General features: G+C 42.6%; 2 protein-coding genes across 3 annotated transcripts; one reads left to right on the top strand and one right to left on the bottom strand.

Moving 5' to 3' along the window:
- Window positions 1–13,871: 13,871 nt before the first annotated feature.
- On the bottom strand, window positions 13,872–15,932 carry txnl4b (thioredoxin-like 4B). 2 transcript variants are annotated; one of them, XM_030076385.1, is made up of 3 exons: window positions 15,717–15,931; window positions 15,471–15,622; window positions 13,872–14,665 (listed from the first exon to the last, which is right to left on the bottom strand). In XM_030076385.1, exons 1-3 carry the CDS (start codon window positions 15,846–15,848, stop codon window positions 14,500–14,502), a joined length of 450 nt encoding a protein of 149 aa, XP_029932245.1. In that variant the 5' UTR covers window positions 15,849–15,931; the 3' UTR covers window positions 13,872–14,499. The 2 variants fall into 2 exon arrangements, with proteins under 2 accessions (XP_029932245.1, XP_029932254.1); XM_030076394.1 differs by lacking the exon at window positions 13,872–14,665 and adding an exon at window positions 14,727–14,888 and having other exon boundaries at window positions 15,717–15,932.
- Window positions 15,933–16,143: 211 nt separating this feature from the next.
- On the top strand, window positions 16,144–18,154 carry trmt10c (tRNA methyltransferase 10C, mitochondrial RNase P subunit). The gene has a single exon (XM_030046154.1). It carries the CDS (start codon window positions 16,434–16,436, stop codon window positions 18,006–18,008), a length of 1,575 nt encoding a protein of 524 aa, XP_029902014.1. The 5' UTR covers window positions 16,144–16,433; the 3' UTR covers window positions 18,009–18,154.
- The last annotated feature ends 38 nt before the right edge of the window (window positions 18,155–18,192 follow it).

Raw genomic sequence — 18,192 nt, 5'->3', positions numbered from 1 at the left:
TATCATCTCAGTAAACATAAAGAAGTCTCTCTGACAGTGTCAACAAGTAATATAGGGCCCTATAATTTCCACGATCACGGAATCGCGGAATTAGCTAAATAAAATGGAATCTATTTTTAACGCAGAATATGACATAATTTGAATGAAATGCTGCTTTTGTGCTGCTTTTGTGTGGAATATGAACGTATGTCTGGGGAAAATTAGGCTACATGGAGGGAAGCAAATCTGGGTGGTGCAACCCCTCCAGTCGTTTCACCTGTACCTGCACCACCAAGAACAAAAAAATTACAACAACTGCACCGGCACCGTGCGAGTCCAAAAGGCAAAGAAACTTTCCAGGCTACAGCAGCGCACTGACATAGATTGTGTAACAAAGCAAAGAGTTGCCACTCTGCTCTATTTTCAGTGGCTAACAGCAGCACACTGGCTTAGCTTATCACTTTGGCTTATTTTTCAATCTATGTTATCACATGCATACTACTGCTCTTTCACTGGTAGCTGAATAGTTAGGTCTGTTTGATAAGTAATTTACATTTTTAAAACAAATAATAATTTAACATATTGTTAAATTATTGGAGTCAAGCTTACTGGTAAGCATCTACTCCTTCAAGATAATTTATTATGTTCTATCACTCATAAACATACACTAACGCTACATACCGAGTGTTTGAGCAACATATATCCTCTGTAGTACAAAAGATCCATGGTAAAAAGTACTCTGTCGCTGTGGATGAGACCACTGATGCAAGAGACTGCAGCGTCCTAAACATGTGAATAGCCTGTATGTACAATGGTCAACACACGGTCAACAATCTTTTAAGTTAAATGTGTGCATGCATTGACCCAACATCAACCCTCAGGTGAAATAATTACTGATGCATCCTCTTGTCATTTTTATTCAATCATTAATAACATATCATTTTCACCTTTTATTGCTATAACAACATCGTTGTTAAATAAATCAATAAAGTGTTGTTTATTTGTTACCTCAGTTAATTTAAGGTAATTTCTATTTCATTTGTGTGCATTTTAGTCATTAACATTTTAGTCATTAACATTAAAAACTCACTGAATCTTTTTTGGTAGTAAAATTAGAGTAAAAGGTAAAAAACGGAATTACCAAAAATTAAAATGGAAAAAACGGAATTTCTAAAAATTAAAACGGAAAAAATGGAATTTGGGAAAAAATAAAACGGATTTTATAGGGCCCTAGTAGTACATTTATTAAAGTAGAATTCATGGTAGGGCATTGCATTGCACAATGCACAGTGTCTAATGAAGTCAGTGAGTGTATTTAATGAATTATCTGTAGGTAATAGCTAGGTGGATAAACAGCGTCACAAAACTCTCTGTTAAAACTAGGGTTGGGAATCTCTGGCATGAGGCCGATTCGATACATATCTAGATACACGGGTTACGATTTGGTTCAAAAACGATATATTTTTAATACAGAACGATTCGATACGATTCGATACAGTTTAAGAACGATACGATTCGATACGGTTTAAGAACGATACAATTCGATACAGTGTAAAAACAATACGATAGTTAACATTTGTTGATGTTGACCAGGCATCACCAAATGGTGGACTGCGGTCCGGTCCAGTGGCAGTTCTGTCCGAACCCGTGACAACAAGAGAGCACTGTTTACTTTAGATCTTTTGTAGCACACAGGAAATATGCTTCTCAAACACTCTGTATTTAGTGATAGTGTATATTTATGAGTTGTAGAACATAATAAATTATCTTGAAGGAGTAGATGTTTACCAGTAAGTTTGACTCCAATAATTTAACAATATGTTAAATTATTATTTGTTTTAAAGATTTAAATTACTTATCAAACAGACCTAACAATTCAACTACCAATGAATGAGCAGGAGTATGCCTGTGATAACATAGATTGAATATGAAAAATAAGCCAAAGTGATACCTCTTCTCTGAATAGACAAGCTAAGCCAGTGTGCTCCTGTTAGCCACGGAAAATATATCGGAGTGGCAACTCTTCACTTTGTTACACAATCTATGTCAGTGCGCTGCTGTAGCTGGAAAGTTTCTCTGCCTTTTGGACTCGTACGGTGCCGGTGCAGTTGTTGTAATTTTTTCTTGGTGGTGCAGGTGCAGGTGAAACGAGGAGGGGTTGTGCCACCCAGATTTAACCTCACAGGGCGCCAACCAGCTCTGCGCTGCGCCCTCGCATCACGCGATCACATACACAATGAATGGCTGTGGTGGCCGAGGTCTGCGCTGAGCACACGCTATGTGAAAGCCCCTTAACGTTACGGACCATGCGGGAGAGTCCCTTTAGTGAGCTCTCGCGTTGTTTAGAGATGAAAACCGTAAAGCCTCAGGCAACCGATTCATAGTCTCGCGATATCCGATCCACAACGCTACAATCGATTCATCTAAGGATTCATGGGTGATTCGTATCGATTTAGGAGTCTGCTACCGATACAGCCGTATCTCTCGCCTGTAAAATCGGTTATCCGGTCGTAGCGGTTTTTCATTCCCAACCCTAGTTAAAACGTGTGAGGTGGGGATATCAGGAGGAGTCGGTTTTTGCAAATAAAAAAAATATAGATTTTATTTCCTATTAGTTAACAACTCTAAAATCAGGAGAAAGGGGAGGTGGAACAAAGTTAGTGTCTGGCAAGACTGGCTTTCTCTCAGTGGCATCTCTCAGGTGCCACACATCAGGCCCTAATGAGCCCTTACCCACTGACGCTCACAGCTGCGGCTTATCCGCAGATCATCCGCGGGGCTGTCCGTGGTGCTGAAAGTAACAGCAGTTTAATTTAACAAACTGCAACAACATGATTTGAAATGCGCCTCTCTGATGTCCTTTAAACGTGCGTTCACATTTTCTTTCCTCCATGAAGTTATAACTTCGACCAGAAACGCTTTTTCCTCCTGAACGCCATAAATTAAAAAACACAGTCCATGCGCTGCTGAGTAAATGCAGCCCATAACGGTTTTTGCACGGCGACGACGCGTTATCCTAATTTGCTCCGGTGTTATCTAGTCTGGTAGCATGCAGCTGCCTGAGTGAGCGTAATATTAATTTGAGGTACTGTAACGTTACCGCTATGATGGATCCCTGCACGTGCCCCAGGGTCCTGGCAGCCAATCAGGGTCCTTGGCCGTTGTTGGCCAAGAGTGTATTTTTTATTTTTTTTATATTATTAAATCATGAAAATAAATGTGGGCCCCCATTAAACACCAATCCCTCATTATTTACATCTTTTTTTGTACAAAAAAATGTTTTAGCAAAAATGTTTCTCAGTCAAGCCAAGGTCACGCGTCAATCACGTGGTGGGTCACATCATTTGACCTGGATAGACGTTAGACATGCGTTTGACAACATTGACTGTCTGAATAAAGAAAGTTTTTTAAAAAAAATTCGTTTGACAACATGGAGAAGCCACGACACGGGTACGCAAAGCGAAAGGCGAGAAAAGAAAAAGAAGCCAAAAATGCTGCTTTGGTAGCACAGATACCTGCCATCGACACATTCTTCTCTAAAAAACCTGGACCACGGCCGCCTACCAGCAATGCTGTGCTGCCCCCCTAAGACGATGGCAACGGGGAAGGCACTTAAGCAGCTATCGCTAGCCCTCCATGCCCTAGCCATGACGACATTAGGCTACAGGCTAATCAAAGGTCACGAGCCAGCAGTCAGTCCAGTGTACCAGTCAGGGGCGGGTCCAGAGAATTTTCTGGTGGGGGGCACAGGGGGTAACAACAATTAATCTGGGGGGGCCGCCCAAGAGTAACAAAAATGAAGGCTGCCACCGATCGGCCACTTCAATATTTATATTGTACAGATACACACTGTTTGTTTTCATCTTGCTTTTCTTGACCCCATTAAATCTGCTGGGTGTACTCTTACCAAGTTTAACACACAGAACAGCAGGATGTTTGCTGTACAGAGTTAGTCAGAAGTTAGTGCTCCTAGCTCTGTACAGTGAACATAGCAGTTCTGTGTAGTAATTAGTTTTAAGCACCACTTAAATTCTTACAATGTAAAAAAAAAATAGCCTATAATAATAAAAACAAATAAAATAAAATGTGAAATAGAATTTTAAAAAACAGAATAACAAGCTCAGTGTTCTGTGTAGTTATCAGTTTTATGAAGGTTAAGCAACATCACCACAATGAAATTTAGAACACTAACAGCAATACTTATGTGAAACATCAGTAAGTGCTCAGCTTTGTACAGTAAACATATAAGTTCACTTCAGTAATCAGTTAAAAGCAAAGTAGGTACCACCTACCACTAAAAATAAAAACATTAACCAACATTAACCATATTCTACACTCTAAATCAGCACTTTCTGCTTAAGCTCTCAGTAGTAGTTACTTTTAAGAAAAATAATTCACCACTGCCACTCACATTCTCACAGTGAAGTTGACAACAACAACAATATTCAAAATCAGTACTGCTCAGCTCTTTAAATTGTGTAAACAATTTTCTGTCCTGTATCACAATCAGATCAAGTAACACTCAATGTACCACTCATTTGGAGGTGCTGACACTTCAAAATAACTGTATTTTGCGATTGCCGTGTTTGCTGCTGAACAACCTTACAAACTCGTCCATATCCAAGGCCTTGGCTCTCTTGGACTCCACACTTAGCACTCCAAGATCACTTAGTCTTTCATTGTTCATGGTGGTGCGCAAATGATTTTTGATCAGTTTCAGTGCAGAAAAACTGCGTTCACAGGCAGCTGTGCTTACAGGTAGGACCAAAGCAGTTTTGCACAACCTGAACAGTTCATAGAAGACCTCTTTAAATGGCTCCAGGAACTCTGTAAACTCAAGCAAACTGGTGAGATTCCTCATTCCAGCTGCCTCCTTTCTCTTCAAGATCCGCTTGGCTTGGTGAAGCTCATGCTTCAAATCCTCCAGGTTTGTCTCATAGATGGTTCCAAATAAAAACAAAGGGGCCTCCTCTAAAAAGCTGTTGCTTTTAGGATTGAGTGCCTGAATCCCTCTCATGATATCACAGTTGGTTCTCGAAAACCGCCTCTCTAGCTCAGCATTTACATGGTCTAGGATCGGATAGTAAACAGTCTTACAAAAGTAATCCTTGCCGGTGTCACTGTAACGCTGACCAACTGTAGACATGACAACAGTGTCATTAAGAGCAGAGCTTGTTTTAAGTTGCCTTTTAGACATCCTCTCTGTGCTGATGTTGCACTGCTGAGCCATGCTTAGCACTTCTGTCCACAGCTGGTCAAAAGATGATTCATCTCTGTATTTTACTACTGAGTCCTGCAGTGCCTCAATGAGGTCAATTGCTCTGGCAAGGTCCAATGATGGGGACTGCAGCATATCACTCAAAAACTTTGTATCTCCAAGGATTCTTCTAAAGGTTGCTAGAAGGCCAATGAAATCTAGGTTTATCTGCCCTCGCAGTCCACGCGCCTCTACACTTCTGTCTCCATTATTCTCCTCATCAATGTCATGAAGGACTTGTAGCACAGCTGGAAGCCGGTCCATTAGGTTTCGACAGGCATAATACCTGCAAGCCCACCTAATATCACTGAGTCTGGGCAACTCTCGAGGCTGATCCTCCTGATACATTGAGCGCTGTATGTCCTGCCACTTCTGGTGGACATAGGAACCTGACAGAAACACATAAAGGCGCTGCAACAAGGAAAAAAAGCATGACGCTTCTGGTACTGCTCTGACTGTGTCCACAATAACCAAATTTAGGCAATGTGCATTGCAGTGCACATAAAAGGCATGCTTGGCCAGGGACTGTATCCTTGCAGACACACCACTGTGTTTGCCACTCATTACAGAAGCCCCATCATAGCCCTGCCCTACCAGCTGTTCTCTGTACTCTAAACCGTACTTTTGCAGGCTATTAACAATTTTTTCAGTTAGCCCAGCAGCATCAAGTTTGTCTGCATGCTCAAAATGCATGAAGCTTTCATGCACTGTACCTCTGTAGTAGTACCTCAGTACTAAGGAAATTTGTTCCTCTTTTTTTAAGTCTTTTGTTTCATCAGCTAGAATACTGAAGACCCCACTATCTTTTACCTCTTCAATAATGTCCTTTCTCACCATGTCTGCTAAAACCTCTAAAATCTCATTCTGAATATGGTTGCTGGTGTACTTGACATTGCTATGTCCCATTTTCTGTTTTATTAAGGGGTCATGCTTGGCTATGAGCTCCAAAATGGCCATAAAGTTGCCCTTGTTTCCTGAGTCCTCTGACTCCCGATGGCCACGCTGTGCTATGTTCTGAGTGGCTGTGCATAGCAAAACATCAGCAACTGTTTTAATATACTTCCTGTTTTCCTCTACCTTTTTTTGGTACTGTTTGTCCATTGCCTGGAGTAAAGATGTATTGTTCTCAACACCCCTCTGATACTCCGTCCATGCAATCATGGCATTAAGATGGTGCTCTGCTCTAGCATGTAAGCGGAAACCTCCATCTTTGTACATGGCCTTTTTCCAATTTGAAAAGCCAGTAGCTGAGGTAAATGTTGTCTCCGGAACAGAGGGCAGTGAAAAATGTCTACATGCAAAACAAAAAGCACTATCCTGGCACTGGGAGTATTCAATCCAGGTATAGTCTTTATACCAGGAAGCGATGAAGGCTCTGGTTCTACCCTGTCCGTGCTGAGTGCGAGGGAAGGCCTTCAGGATAGGTTGCGCAGGGCCAGCAGCTCTGGTTTGAGAAATGTCTGAAAATATTAAAATGAGTCTGTGGAAATTACTACTCATGATCAGCACTGACATTTATAGACAAAAACGTGCTTTTGTTCTTGTTCCCACAGCCAGTGTCTGAAAAATATATGCATACATGTAGATTCTGGAATTTTTAAATGAAGAAAAATTAAGTACATTTTTAAAGATGTTTAACATTTTATTTAACTTTTTAAAGTTGCGTTGGATGAAATAGCATTTTTTATGAATATTCTACCTTGTGGACCTTTCGGTGGCGCAAAAGTTGGACGAACTGGGAGGTCGGTGTTGCTGGTGGAGCTGCTGCAACTGCTGTAGCTGTCATCTGATTCAGCATGGTCAGTCCTCTCCCTTTGTACATCTGAAAGTATTGATTGACACAGTCAACACTTTATTAATTCTATTTTTAATTGCACATACATGATTTAAATTTTTAATCAAGTGTACATGATTATTTGTTTTATAATACATAGCATGAATTGCAGATATTTAACAAATAAACAATTTTAAGTTCATAGTTCCAGTTTTATACTGTGATTTAAAATGAGGTATTAAAAGGAGGTATTAAATTCCTTCATTCACTGAATAACTGTAAAATTCTGCAGAACACAAAACACATTTTAAAGCTTTTCCCTAGTACCGGCTGTATTTTCACCTGGAGGTCCATGACTGCTGGTCTGGCCCTGGAAATTTACGTCAGTTTCAGCTGCCTGGCTGCATTCAGCTTGACTTTCACTGTCACACTCCTGCTGGTCACCTGCACTTTCCCTGATAAATTTCCTCTTACTGAAGAAATTCAAGATATCTCCCTGCCTCCGTTTCATACTGTAGTATACATTGAAAACAAACACAATGAAAAGCAACATGCTATTTGCACTGTACCAACATCACAGTAGCAACAATGATATGATACGCTACTCTGTTGTTGACTATTAATTCGTGTCGCAAAACACACGACAGATGCTAACGTTACTGAAATAGTGGAGAGATGTGTTAACGTTTATCCAGATGGAGAGCTAACTAAAGTAAAACACCTGCAGTATTGTTTAAGAGCAGTTTTTCATGCAAATTTAACAGAAGTTGGCAAAACTTTGTTGTGACAGACAGTCTTAGAGAACCTGCAGGGTTCTGCTCTTACCTTAACTCGGTGCACCTGCGAGCATCACGTTGCGCGAGCGTCCATCAGTCTTGAAGTTAAACAAGTTCATTAGCGCAGTCGCAGAGCCACGGAGCTACTTCCTCTGTTTTTTTTTCCAAAATAAAAGCCTTCATGAGTCGTTAACACAGTCGTCACACAAAAGGTTTCAGCTTTGCTTCCGTTTTAACATGCAGCGTCTGTAGAGAGCTTTACACAATGATTGACATTACCAAAAGCCAATGACCATTGGGGGGGCACACGGGGTGGCCAATCAGATTGCGGGGGGGGGGCGGATGCCCCCCCGTGCCACCATGGAAGACCCGCCAGTGGTACCAGTAAGTACCAGTAACGTTATGCCTACTTGTTCACCTGAGGAGGAAATGGACGACCAAGCTGAAAATGATGATGATCACGTTGCAGCCAGTCCTGTCAGAGAGAACTTGCCCACCAGTGGAAGAAAAAGAAGACCAATCGGTCCGATCCGAAGATGTCGGTGGCCCACAAAGAGACTACTCCAAGTGGGAGACTGTTACAGATCCTGCACTTTGGGGGGATATCTCTAATGAAAGAGTTAAGTCGATTCTGATAGAAAGAGGGGCCTCCTCATTTCACAACAGACGGTTGAAATACCATGCATCTGTGAGGGATAATGGACTGGGAGGATGTTCACGCTCATTAACCAAAGAAATGTTGTCCTGTCGACTTCCGAGAATGGCTTCTTCACCATCGACTGGGAATGTATATTATTTCACTTGTAAACTTTTTGGGACCAAAAAGAATGTCTTTATTGATGGTTTTTGTGACTGGAAACACTCTGAACGCATCTCCGAGCATGAGAGGAGTGCTGACCACAGGTAGGCAATTTTATCAAATCAAGTTTTATTTATTGTCATTTAGCTGCACATACAGCAGTAGCGCACACAAAATGAGATAGTGTTTCGCACTTATGATCCCCGAGTGATGGTAAAGTCAGCAGTTTACAAGTCTAACAGCTTTCTGGAGGAAGCTGTTGCACATTCTGGTGGTTTTGCTTTTCATGCTTCTGCACTGTTTGCTTGATGGCAGCAGTTCAAAGTATTGGTGGAGCGGGTGAGCAAGCATAGCTCGTCCCGTTTGTTGTCGAGGGAGCGAACATTAGAGAGCAAGAGCGACCGTCCTGCTGGTCTGGAGGCGTTAGCCTTTAGCCTAGCGTGGATCCCGGCTCTCTTCCCCCTCCTTTGTTTACGTTTGCACCGCTTGCACTGCCTCCTCTCCCTGGTGACTGCCGGTGTAGACGCAGGTAAAATCCCGTGCTGGCGTAGTTTGTCCACATCAAAGCAGGGTACCTCATTTCTTGCAGCATGCTTTATCCTGGTGTTTAGTAAAGTCTCTCAGGTGTAGGTTATGCAACCTGAGCGTCTGGGTTAAGCAAAACATTTAAAACATTCACTCTCGCTGATCCCTGGAGGGGCCGCTGCGTCCATGCGCGCCGCCAGCACCATAGCATTTATTGTAGGCTATTGCATTTTGCTTTGTCAGCACAAGCTGTTTCAGTTATAGAGTGCTTTACAAATTTAATGTAGGCTATTATTATTATGTTTTCAGGTCCAGCATGCTAACCCTGATGCAGAGATCGAGTGGCACGGGAAGGATCGATTCAGCCTTAATGAAACAAACCATGGATGCAACGCAATATTGGCAGGATGTGCTGCGACGTGTCGTTGCTGTAATCAAGTTTTTAGGAGAAAGGCGACTCGCATTCAGAGGGAATGATGAGCTGCTACAATCCCAACACAATGGAAACTTTTTGGATGCTTTGGAGTTACTAGCCCAATTCGATCGACTTCTGGCTGAACACAAAGAAATATGGACAAAAGGGCTGAGGACACATATCTTATTTGTCTTCAACAACATGCGAGGAATTTATTGACTTAATGGGAGAAAAAACCAAGAAAGTAATAGCAGACGAAATCATTGTTGAGTCAACTCCCGACCTGAGTCATGTAGATCAGTTGACATTTTTCAGAACTCTAATATAGACTTGACGTTAAAGTCACTATCAAACACACGATGGAGCTGCAGGGCAGAATCCACTAAAGCTCTGTGGCAAAACTATAGCAAGATAAAAGATGCTTTAAAGAGCATAGCTGCAGATGTAAATGAAAACAGAGTGACCCGAAATGAAGCCAGTACACTGTGTGGAATGATGGACCTAGAAACTGCATTTTTGGCTAATTTCTGGAATACCATTCTAACTCGATTCCAAATGACAAGTGTGCAACTTCAAAAACCAGACATAGACCTCATGACAGCGGTGCAACTTCTCAAATCGCTGCGTGACTTTGTGTCAGCACAAAGAGATAGTTTTGAGCACTTTGAAAGAGAAGCATTAGCTGTACCCGGTGTGTCCCAGACGTACAAGCGTTCCAGAAAGCGCAAAAATGCCCGATGAGAGTGAACATGACATTTTTCTAGAAGGGAAAAATAAATTCAAAATAGAAACATTCACCGCTTCTATTGATAACCTATACACCTGTGTTGGCAACCGACTCGATGCATACACAGACCTATGTGACCTGTTTGGGGTTTTGTTCATGCCATCCGGTGCATCGGACAGAGAAGTACGTGACAAAGCGAACACTGTCTATTCTGCTTAAATGCCTCTGATTTGGATAGCTGTCTTTCAGAGGAGCTTATTCATTTTAGATCATTCATTGGATATGCCTCCTCCATCACAGATGCTGAAAACAATAATGGATTGTGGACTACAGTCAACATTTCCAAATGTTTACATTGCCTTAAGACTCTATCTGACTCTCCCGGTCAGTAACTGTGAAGGAGAACGGTCCTTTTCTCAGATGAGCAGGATTAAGAATGAACTACGTACAAGGATGACACAGAGACGCTTGAACAGCCTGTCAGTTATGGCCATCGAATCAGACCTTTTACGAGAGCTAGACTCTGTGGATGTTATAAAAGACTTTTCTTCAAAACAAACAAACAAACAAACAAACAAAAAACAGAAGAAAGTCAATTTAGGTAAGACAGTTAAAATCCTGTAGGCACATCTGCCCAACTCTCAGTTTGTCTAAGATGTGTTGTCCTATCCACCTATCCTGATGTGGAGTGCACTGTTGTACGCTTTTACGCATAGGCCTGTGCTGTGTAGGCCTAATGCTGTAGGCCTATTTGTTGAAGTGAGTGGCTCACTTGTGTTATGCAACATAGCCCAAATGTCCCGATTAGAGACACCTGTGTTGTGAAACGCCTGTGTTGATGCAAGACATGAATAAACGCTTTTTTTGTGCATTAATCCCAGGGTGTGATGAACAGATCCTTAATGCTTTTGCTACATAACATAATTAATACATAACTGTGGTATATACGTGTGCCTGCATAAATATATCATGCCAGTAGGTGGCAGTGTCACCCTAAGTAAACCATGCATTGTGAATATACTGGGCACTTGTATCTGACTTTCAAGAGGTAAATCACGCTCCTCTGAACTAGCTTGTCTGCTAGCTTTCTGTCATTCCTACAATACAACAATAATATAATTAATAACAATAATAATATATAATATAATAACATATTATTGTGGGTTGAGTTGAGTGTGTAAAATTAGTTATACAGGGCCCTCGGCGTTTGTGCCCAGGGTCGGCAAACCGGTCGGCTCAGTAAATGCGCTGTCGACTCCTCAGTCTTCTCACTACTTCTCTCTGCTGTGAGGTGACTGTGGAGCGGGACGTGAAAGGAGTCGGAGCGCCCTCTACTGGATACGTAACGCAAAGACATCATTTCTAAGAAAAACACCATAGGGGAGAGTGGGGTAAATAGTGCCAATTTTTACTTAAAGTGCCTTTAAAGCAAGGGGATTACAGTAATGCCTCCAACTAAAATATGCACATATAGTTTAGGATGTTGTGCATCCCTGGGAACAATCACTTTGGATCTTATATAAACTGTTTGAGAAATATAGCTTTCGAAAAAAAAAGTGGTTTTGTGGCACAACTTGCCCCCAGTGCGGGGTAAATTGTGCCATTAGAGAGAATACACTGGGGTAAATTGTGCCATTGATAATTGAAGTAAAACAGATCATTTTAATCTCACAAATGATAATGCTATATAAAAGTAAAGCAAATTCAATACAAAATTATTTATTTAACATTTATTTATTATTTTAACAAGCTCACAGGCCACTTTTCTATAACAAGGCCTAGCGCCACATGAACACATACCCAGAACAAAATAAAAAGTCCAAAATGAGCACCTGCAAATTATCTTCATCTGAATCTGAATAGTTTTAGTGATCAAAGGTAAGAAAATAATGTACAATAGCAATAAAATACAATAAAGTAATATATAGTATATAATCACAAGTTGTGCCACTGGCACAAATTACCCCAAGCCCACCATTTTGAAAAAAATGCATCCCCCAGCTGTTTTGAGCTAACATCATGCTAACTGTATAGACTCATGGTGTAGCTTACTAAAGTACTAAAACCTGTGTGAACTGTTTTCAAAATTTTCTATAATTGTTCAAACTCAGCAATCAAAAAACCTTGATCATAGAAATTTTACTTTGGAGGGCAAAAAAATGTTTTATGAACTTCAATGTGCTTACCTCTCAAGCCATGTGTCTCCCTTCTTTATAAGATGAGTGAAATGGATGCCTCTTCAAAAATATGTGGTCACATGACCAACTTCTTCTATAGTTTTCTAGATAACAGGGGTGGCACTACTTGCCCCTTGGCACAAATTACCCCACTCTCCCCTACACTACTCACAAAAAGTTAGGGATATTTGGCTTTTGGGTGAAATTTATGGAAAATGTAAAATGTTCACGCTACAGTGATATTATATCATGAAAGTAGGGCATTTAAGTAGAAGCATACACTGGTGATTTCCTCATCTCAAACAGTTTCTTGAAACAAAAGCCAACAACAGTGGTGGGTATACCACAACAAAAAATGTCAGTGTCAATAACTTGTCATGTGCCCTTGAGCATCAATTACAGCTTGACAACGACATCTCATGCTGTTCACAAGTCGATTTATTGTCTGCTGAGGCATGGCATCCCACTCTTCTTGAAGGGCGGCCCTCAGGACATTGAGGTTCCGGGGTACAGAGCTCCGAGCCTCTACACGGCGACTCAGCTGATCCCATAGGTTTTCTATGGGATTCAGGTCTGAGAAAGTGCAGGCCACTCCATCTGAGGTACTCCAGTCTCCAGCAGCCGTTCCCTAATGATACGACCTCGATGAGCTGGTGCATCAAACACCTGATGTGAATTTTGCCGTTAAACTCCTTGTTAGAGAACAGCAACTTGTGCAAAAAGTACTGAAACATTGAACAGTTGGACATGTGCATTCAAAAGTTTACAGAAGGTCACATTAAGTTCACCTGTAAAGGTTATAATGCATTTTAGGTTCATCCTGAAATTTCACCCGAAAGCCGAATATCCCTAACTTTTTGTGAGTAGTGTATTCCCTGCATTTTATTAGTGAAAAATAAGTGTTAACATCGGCGTCAATCGGCCAACTTTTGGCCGATTAGCGATTATTCTCTAATGGCTAAAATCGGCCGATTAAATCGGTCAGGCCCTAGTGCAGAGCAATGAAATGACTCTGGACCCACTCCAGGAGGTAGGTGTTGAGGCCCAGAGCCAACCTGCGAGCTGTTTCCTAATGACAGCTGGGCTCCAGAACGGACTGCAGATTGGGATCAATAACCTCCTTCAAATGCTGCAGCCTAACAGGGAAGGTGGCTGTCCAGCTTCCTGCAGAGCAACAAGAACCAGAGTGATGCCTCCCAGCACTGCAAGTGAAAAGTCAACTTGAAGTGTGAAGAAGTGTCTTAGAACTGAATAACTGTGGCTACATATTTGTAGGTCAATGCAATTTGTTCCCTTTAAACAAAATCCAGATAAGAACAGATTCTAAAAATGTCACATCTCATAAAGCACTTAACTGAGGGCATGGCATGAACATTGAGTAAGGCCATTTCAAACGTTTATGGTGCAAGATACATTAAAACACAGCATCTGCATCAGATAAATGAACTATAACTGTATGCTGATTTATTGTTGTATTTCCACGGGAAACATCAAAATGACTGTTTTTTTTTTTAACAAGTCTGAAAAAGAAATTAAAATAATGACAATAATTACTGTAGAACTTCATTTATGTAAACTCTGACTTCTTTACCACCCTGCCTATCAAACATAGTCAGAAAAGCATGGCAGTGTAACATTTTCACTGATCAGACATTACTATAGATAAACAAAGTCCTACAAGGCATTTTTGGACGCGTGTTTATATTTTCCATATATTCACAAAATATAAAAATTTAATACATTTCAGTGTTTCCAAAATGTAATTCTCCCACATGACAAAGTGACAAGAATCAGAGGGTGGAATACAGCACTTCCTCACATTGCTCATACTGAAAAATAAACATAAGCCATGCTATAGACAAGACTGTGACTGATCTTAATCCAGCCATCCTAATCTTTGACACCTTGAAAATGCAAGACAGGCTGATATCAGGACAGTCTCATACAACTGCACAGTGGCTCAGAGTCAAAGCTGCTTTTCTCAGTTCATCAAACTGTGACAGATCATTATGATCAACAGTCGCTTTGTGGAGATCATCTGTAGCCCCACAGTAAATGCAGGATCCACCTCTAGATTCCATGGTAGAGCAGGTCATATTTGGGAATATTCTGAGGGTCAATGGGACTCTGAACAATCATCTTCCCTCTCATGGCTCCCCTGTATATGACCTCAATCAGATCCATGAAGTCCTGCTTTGTCTTAAAGCTGCCAACAAACTTGGTATGATCTGGTGAACTAAGAGAGAGAGGAAAGTGATCCATTATTATATATGAGCAGACTGTGGAGGGTGAATGAAGTAATGAGGCTGTTGTTGGAAATGCAGACGGGTGACAAATTAAAGGAAAAGCCAACATTAATTGTCTTGGTAAATCATTGGACCACCCACAAGCATAAACCATAGGCACTAGATGTCGTCAGATGAGTGATCCTTCCTAAATCCCTGGCTGGTTTGGGTCCACTTGTCCCATTGGAGAGAAGGTTCACCGCAAAACAATACAGAGTTATTCAGACTGAGCACCTTTATTGGAATGATGAAACATTTCTATCCTGGTGGCAGTGGCTGCTCCCAGGATAACAACAATCCCATCCACAGGGCATGAGGGCTCACTGTGTGGTTTGATGAGGATGAAAATAGTATAAATCATACACTGTGGCCTCCACACTCAACACATCTCAGCCCAGCTGAACACCTATGGGAGATTTTGGACGTGTTAGACGTGTTAGACGTGTTAGACAGCGCTCTCCACCACCACCATCATTGAAGCACCAAATGAGAGAATATCTTTTAGAAGAATGGAGCTCCATCCCTGCAGTGGAGTTACAGCTCCAGACTTAGAGGATCTATACCAAGGAGTGCAGAAGCTGCTCTGGTGGCTCATGGAGGCCCAACACCTTACTAAGACACTTTAGGCTGTTTTTTTTCTCACCCTTTGTCACCTGTCTGTGCATCAAGTGCAATCACAACAGTATAACATGAGATGAACGATGATGGACTGTAAAACAACTGTGAACTTTATATCTACACCCTCCTCTCACTCACCCATAGTCCACTTTCATGTGCTGCCCATTGAAAAAGAAAACTGTGGACGGGATGTAGCTGATGTCGAAGTATCTGGTGTATATGGGGGCTTTATCCACATCAACAATGTAGATCGACGCCATGTTACTCAGGTCGTGGGCAGTTTTTGACAACTAAGGGAAGAAAAGACACTTATACAGTTATTAGAGTCACAGGCGATGACAGGCTTTCTTTTCAACAGGCTCAGTAGCTAGCAAGCTGACTTACTATCTCATCGAGCTGGAGGCAAACCGAGTCTTCGTCTCTGCCAAACCTCAAAACTACGACTTTTTCCGCCACGCCCTTAATAACCTCATCTATGTCTTTTTTGCAGGCCAGTTTGGGTAAAAATAGACTCATTGTTCAAAGCAAACAAATGGAATAGCGGTCCACGCTTCCTTGTTTTGCTGAGATCAGGAAATGACGCTCAGCAGCATCCGTGCGACACTGTAAGTTAACCGTCTGGAAACTACGTCTGATCGTTAATATCTACAACTAAAATTATACATGAAACAACACTTAATAATAGATATAAATGATCACAAAATGTTTTAATAACTAAATTCTGGAATATGTTGTTTATTATAAATATTTAAGAGGAGAATATGTTGTTACGGTCCACTTGGCAAACGTTTAAAATCAGGAACAAGCTGTGCCGTCAAGTCGCAGTTCACTACGACGTATTGAGGTGTGACGCCGCGTCACAACGTGACCTTTCCACAACATTTGACAAGCATGGCTGTTGAGTGAAGTAAAGCGAATTTTCACAGCAGTGTGGGAAGATGGTAGGGTGCATTTAGTGTACATGTGTAAGATAACTTTTTGTAGCCGTGGAGAAACAACAAAGACGCGTTTTTCCTGTCCTGTTGGACACCAAACTTTGACAGCTTGACGGTGTTGTCTTCAGCCTTTTGACTTGATTTTGAGTTCGGCTCATTTGTTGTGATGATGCGGTTGTTTTCTAAGCCGGTTTTCTATGAACTCTGGAAATGTGGCCTTGTTATGGCCTCCACCGGCCCCAAGAGGCAGGCTATCAGACTGCTGCCCTCCACCATCAGCGCCAGCGCCTTTTCCTGCCATCACCGTGTGGCCATCCTCCGCCACCTGAGGACTGGCTGCTCACTGAGGAAAGACGTCCCCCAGCCCAAACCAGAGCAACCTGAGGACACAGAAAAAATAGACCTGGACATATGGAAGTCTGTGATGAGATCCCAGGCTGTGGCAGATGAAAAACAAGGGGGTGAGGAAGAGGAGGAAGCACTAGATGATTTGCCAGAGGGATCCACACTGGAGGCCTCCCGGGAACTGGTTGCAATGTGGCGGCAAGCTGGGAAGACTGTGCCTGAGGAGATGACCGATGACGAGCTTAAGACCTTGGCAAAGCTCACCACCAAGTCCTCCAAAAGAAAGTACTTGAAGCACCTGGCCATTAAAGAGGGCTACAAGAAGGCCCGGAAGGAGAAGCAGCAGGAGAAAAAGGCAAAGAGAGCAGCCATGTTGGAGAATGTCCGTGACAGTCAGGATGATGACGGCACAGAGAGGGGCCACAGTATGAAAAACACCTTCCTGTTGCAGTTCTGGGGCCGGTCCCTGGACAAGCTGCTGGCCTGGAGGAGCGCCCAGGCCATGAGGTTCGGTCAGCCGCTGGTGTTTGACATGAGTTATGAGCACAGCATGTCCAGACGTGAAGTGGACAACACGGTGTCCCAGCTGATGGAGGTGGAGGGGTGGAACCGCCGTGCCACTGACCCCTTCCACCTTCACTTCTGCAGCCTCCAGCCGGATGGAGGCTACAAGCGGGAGCTGCTCAAACGCTACGGTGCCGAGGCCTGGGACCGGCTGCTCATCACGGCCACAGAGCTCCACCATGCCGATGTGTTCCCCCGTGATCGCCTGGTCTACCTCACCGCAGACTCCCCCAACGTCCTCCACACCTTTGACCACTCCAAGGTCTACATCATTGGCGCCCTCGTGGACCGCTCCATCCAGTCAGGCTTGTCCCTTGCAAATGCCAAGCGTCTGAAGCTGGCCACAGCCCGTTTACCACTAGATGAGTTCCTCTGCTGGGAAACTGGGGCAAAAAACCTGACTTTGGACCAGATGATCCGCATCATGCTGACGATCAAGGACACTGGGAAGTGGGAAGAGGCACTCAAGTTTGTGCCTGGGAGGAAGCATGATGGTTTCCACCCACAGCAGACTGGGAGACCGGCTACTAACCACAGCACCAGACAAAAGGGAACCACACATCACTGGCAGAGAGAGCACCATGAACGCCCATTAAGACAGCCTGAAAGAAGTTTTACTGGGACATTTAAAAATGGAGACCGGAGTTTTTCCAACTCCTATAAAGACTCACAGGGCCTCCCTGGCCCCATCAGGGAGATCGGAGAGAGAATGGTAGTTGGCGGGAAGGCAGGGCTGACTGGTGCCAGAGAAAACAAAACAGCTGTAAGCAGGGTACGAGAATCATTTAAAAGCAAGGTAGAGGGGAAAAGAAGTACAGGCAAGAGCAAGTAAATCTGGACAGAGGAGGAGTAATGGTAACAAAAACTGACTTTGGTATTGGGGACATATCTCTATCCACACTAGATTGTGAAGGTCTCTCCGAGGGAATGACAAATGCTGAGACATTTTAAATGAAGTGAATAAAATGTTGAAGTAGTTGATCACTGCTGATGAAACATTTTGTTAATACTTAACA

The sequence above is a fragment of the Myripristis murdjan genome, chromosome 3 (assembly GCF_902150065.1).
Source record: "Myripristis murdjan chromosome 3, fMyrMur1.1, whole genome shotgun sequence".
In the NCBI taxonomy this organism is placed as follows: domain Eukaryota; kingdom Metazoa; phylum Chordata; class Actinopteri; order Holocentriformes; family Holocentridae; genus Myripristis; species Myripristis murdjan.
This window is presented reverse-complemented; position numbering and strand designations above follow the sequence as displayed.

Coding starts and splice junctions, on each gene's coding strand:
- trmt10c (XM_030046154.1), top strand. CDS start 16,434: ATGATGCGGTTGTTTTCTAAGCCGGTTTTCTATGAACTCTGGAAATGT.
- txnl4b (XM_030076385.1), bottom strand. CDS start 15,848: ATGAGTCTATTTTTACCCAAACTGGCCTGCAAAAAAGACATAGATGAG. Junction 15,623..15,716: donor GCCTCCAGCTCGATGAGATA/GTAAGTCAGCTT, acceptor TTCTTCCCTTAG/TTGTCAAAAACTGCCCACGA. Junction 14,666..15,470: donor CACATGAAAGTGGACTATGG/GTGAGTGAGAGG, acceptor TCTCTCTCTTAG/TTCACCAGATCATACCAAGT.